The sequence below is a fragment of the Galeopterus variegatus genome, unplaced genomic scaffold, assembly GCF_000696425.1.
Source record: "Galeopterus variegatus unplaced genomic scaffold, G_variegatus-3.0.2 Scaffold427, whole genome shotgun sequence".
Taxonomy (NCBI): domain Eukaryota; kingdom Metazoa; phylum Chordata; class Mammalia; order Dermoptera; family Cynocephalidae; genus Galeopterus; species Galeopterus variegatus.
The window spans coordinates 466,688-470,649 of NW_007726538.1; the positions used below are offsets into that span (position 1 = coordinate 466,688).

Sequence of the window (3,962 nt, forward strand, 5' to 3'; positions counted from 1 at the left end):
TCATTGATGACTGAGGTACGAGGAGGTCACTGTCCTTGTAATAACTGAGGGTCTTTTAACTAAATCTCTGGACACTTACTAAATGCCAGGAACCATGCTCAGTTCTTTATGTTCAGTATCTCTGTTAATGGCCACAACTATCCTATGTGGTAGGTGCTATTGTCCTCCTTTTACAAATAAAAAAATCCAAGAAACAAAAAACATAAGGTTATAAAAGGCAAAATAACTTGCCCAAGGACACAGGTGAAAAAACATTCACCCTTCTGTCTAATCCTTCTGGTTTGTCTGTCTTTGCACCAGGTGATAAAGTCACATGATTGCTGTCAAAGTCTATAGTCTTTGGAAGCCAAAATCCACAGACGCTCCAGAAGGCAGAACAGATCCTCTGAGGCCTAATGTACGGGAATCTTCCCTCACATTGGGGTGGAGAGAGCCCCAAACCCAGAGGAACGGGGATGGCTACTGACTTAACCGGGCTCTCTCGGGCCACCCACTTCACTTCTCTGGACCTCGGCTGCTTCATCTGCAATAGATGGGGCGTGCACTTGAGCAGTGTTTTCCACGCTTTGAACTTTTTATGACATGGAGTGAAAAAAGTTTTTTATACCATGACCCAACACACACACACACACACACACACACACACACACACACACACACACACACACACACTCAAACACACACCCTTCTGAAACAAGAGGTTTACAAAACAACACTCAGCCCTACTGTTTACTGCCCTCTGATTTATTCTATTCTATTAATTCATTTTTGGGGGGCAAAAACCCCATCTGGTTGCTACTTGCTAAACTGATATTTTAATCTATTAATAGGTGGCAAATCATGGTTTAAAAAACTCTGGACTAGAGGAATGAGCCACTGAAAAAGAATAGCTTAATAATCAAGTCAGGGATGCTCTGTGGGAGAACTGTGAATTAGGCAAAGCTTATCTGGCACTTTCCCAACTTTTAGGGACACATTTTCCCGGCTTACTCTAGCCCCATTTTATTTTTATAACTTCTACCCCTAGTAACCCTCACACCTAGCTGCTTTATACTCAAATGTCAAGTAATATTTCTGATTTTGCTTTCTCTGAGATAGCTCTGTCTCCTTAAATCCATCCTCCCACTTTTTGCTCAGGCTGCCTTTAGTGGATTTCTGTTACTTGCAGTTAATGCAGGGCCTCTGCTGGAGAGAGGTCTTCATGGATTCTAGTCCTTGAAAGCACTCACCTTTGACTTTCAGAGTCAGGTACTTGTAGTCCCAGGCGAGTCCATAGATGATCAGGCAGCGGTACTGCCCTGCGTCTCTCACTTGGACTTGGGGGATGTGGAACAAGGCCTTCCCCAGAGGCAGGTGCTCTTCCAGCAAAGTGGCCCGTTCACTGTGTGAGGATGTATCGTTTGCCACCTTTTGCAAACTGGCTTTTGGTGCTTCAAGTTCCACACGACCTCCAGTGTCAAAATCACACTCGAGGGTCACATTGCTTCCATAGTCCACTGTGTACAGTTCCTTAGGGACTGTCACTCTGAACAAAGCTGAAAAGAAAATAAGACTTTTTCGGTTTTCATTTATGAGCTACTTTTAATGTTAATTTTTTTTTCCTTTTTGTCTTTTTTACTGACCGGCAACGGGATTGCAACCCTTGGTGTTGCGCCCACACAGCGCTCAGCCAGTGAGCGGGAACCGGTCTCCACATGGGATCCGAACCCTCGGCGGGAGCGCTACCATGCTCCCAAGCGGCGCACTCTCCAGTGTGCCACCGGGCTGGCCCGTTAATTTTTTTTAATTAATGAATTAATTGAAAAGAAGACATTTTGCTGTTGTCTGCTTTGACTTTATATTTCAGTTCTTTCCCGAGTGGGAGCTGAGACCCGTACCACCTCCATTGTCCAGGAGATACCTGTCATTATCTCTGCATTCCCTTGAGCATCTCCTTGCTCTCCTTTGCCCCATGCAGTCTGGGCAAGGGTGGAATTCTTGACCTGCTGCTCTGATGTAGAATTTAATAACACTGCTTTATTTCCATCACATTTATTTTTGTTCCTATTCTCTATTTACCAGTACAAGTGATAACAGTTTTCCATCTACCACAAGGGTATACTGCTTTGTTAAAAAAATTAAAAGCTGAGTTGATTTAAATAATTCTATTAAAAAAAATAGCATAAGGAGTGGCCAAACATGGCAAAACTAGTGAAGACAGTATTTGCGTGAAAAAAGCATGAGAAACAGTACGAAATTATGCTGCACCTGTCATTCATAAATGATGGAGGTATAGGAAGATCTTGAAGTAGTTTTTGAATCATCACAGAAGATCCAATCAAGTAGAACTTGCTTTATTCATTCATTAATTTATTCCATCAAATCATTCATTCAACAAATATTTGGAGGCTTCTTGCAAGCATTAGCTATTTGAGGGGTTGTTTCAACATAAAACATGGTATGGGATGAGCATAGGACTCTGTGACAGCTGAGCCTGAGTGCAAATGCTGACTGCATCAGGATTAGGAGCCCTTTAACCTTGAGTCCATTTATTTAACCTCTATGAGTCTCAGCCTCTTTTTCTGTAAGATGACGTTAGTATCTATCCCTCAATGTTGCAGTAAAAGCTGGACAAAGTTATACATGTGAAGTACCCAGGTCTGGCTGGCAGTAGGTGCTCAGCAAGCAGAAGTTCCTTTCTTTTGTACTATGCTTCAGATCTTGAGAAGGTGGTAATCATATATGGAATGAGTGGTCATTCTTTACTGGCTAGACTGTTTTACCAACCAGGACAATCCATTCCCTAACCAGATTCTATAGTATAAGCAGCTCAGGTTTTCTTCGCTTGAATGATTCACACTGCAATTCTCTTCTGATTCAAGGTTTTCCTCCCACTCTCCTGCAAGTCTATGAAGGCAGTGACCTGGGTGAGTTTGCTTTGATATCCCTTGTACCTAGTACATAGTAAGTTCCAGTTATGAGTTTGGCATAAATGACAGAGAAAGAGAAAGAGAAAGAGAAGGATGACTCTGACCATAATCTCTTTTGTTTTCCTCTNCTTCGCTTGAATGATTCACACTGCAATTCTCTTCTGATTCAAGGTTTTCCTCCCACTCTCCCGCAAGTCTATGAAGGCAGTGACCTGGGTGAGTTTGCTTTGATATCCCTTGTACCTAGCACATAGTAAGTTCCAGTTATGAGTTTGGCATAAATGACAGAGAAAGAGAAAGAGAAAGAGAAGGATGACTCTGACCATAATCTCTTTTGTTTTCCTCTCATCAAATTGCAAACTTGCCCGAGATCACATGAATTCTCAATCTTCATTGCCACATGGCACAATTGGTAGTGATATTCACAAACTTGAGATTTATCAGAAATGACTGACAAGCTTCTATCTTGCCTCCATCTTCTGACCACAACTAGAACATTAATGTGCCTTTCTACGGAGACCTATGATACAGAGAGAAGTCCACATGGGCCCAGCATTCTTACGTGCAGGATGGTGGCAGGGGCAGGGCTATGGATGTATAACAATGCTAATCACACCTGCACTTGCTGGGCAGGGTTGAGAAGATCCTGAGATGATACTTATGAAAAGGAATGTTGGGCTTCAGAATTTTCTGTATGGTTTCATTTTGTGGCATCCACTGTACACTGGAATAACTCTCACCTCGGGGTCTCCATAAACCCTCTTAAGGGTAGATCTCTTTATGATTGGAACCATCTCTAAATAATTGAGTTACTAAATCCCCTCATAACTAAGTCAGAGCTACCTGATACCAAGTCTACCCTTCCCTGAGAGAATATAGTTATTTATTAATTCATCAAATATATATTAAGAATCTTCTATATGCCAGGTTCAGGAATTTACTACTCCCTTTACTTTTCTCATAGTAGTTCCTTCTCTTATTATATTATATATGATAAACCTGAGAACAGGGAATGAAATGGGTTAGGTGCTGAGTCTAATGACAAAAATTAGA

General features: G+C 41.8%; 1 protein-coding gene across 1 annotated transcript in view; it reads right to left on the reverse strand.

Annotated features, from left to right (window-relative positions):
• The window catches only part of PDCD1LG2 (programmed cell death 1 ligand 2), a 65,190-nt gene that overhangs the window by 40,041 nt on the left and 21,187 nt on the right, over positions 1–3,962 (reverse strand). Inside the window, exon 3 of the mRNA XM_008568639.1 lies at positions 1,230–1,535. Coding sequence (XP_008566861.1) covers positions 1,230–1,535 — 306 coding nt within the window. The remainder of the gene's footprint in view (positions 1–1,229; positions 1,536–3,962) is intronic.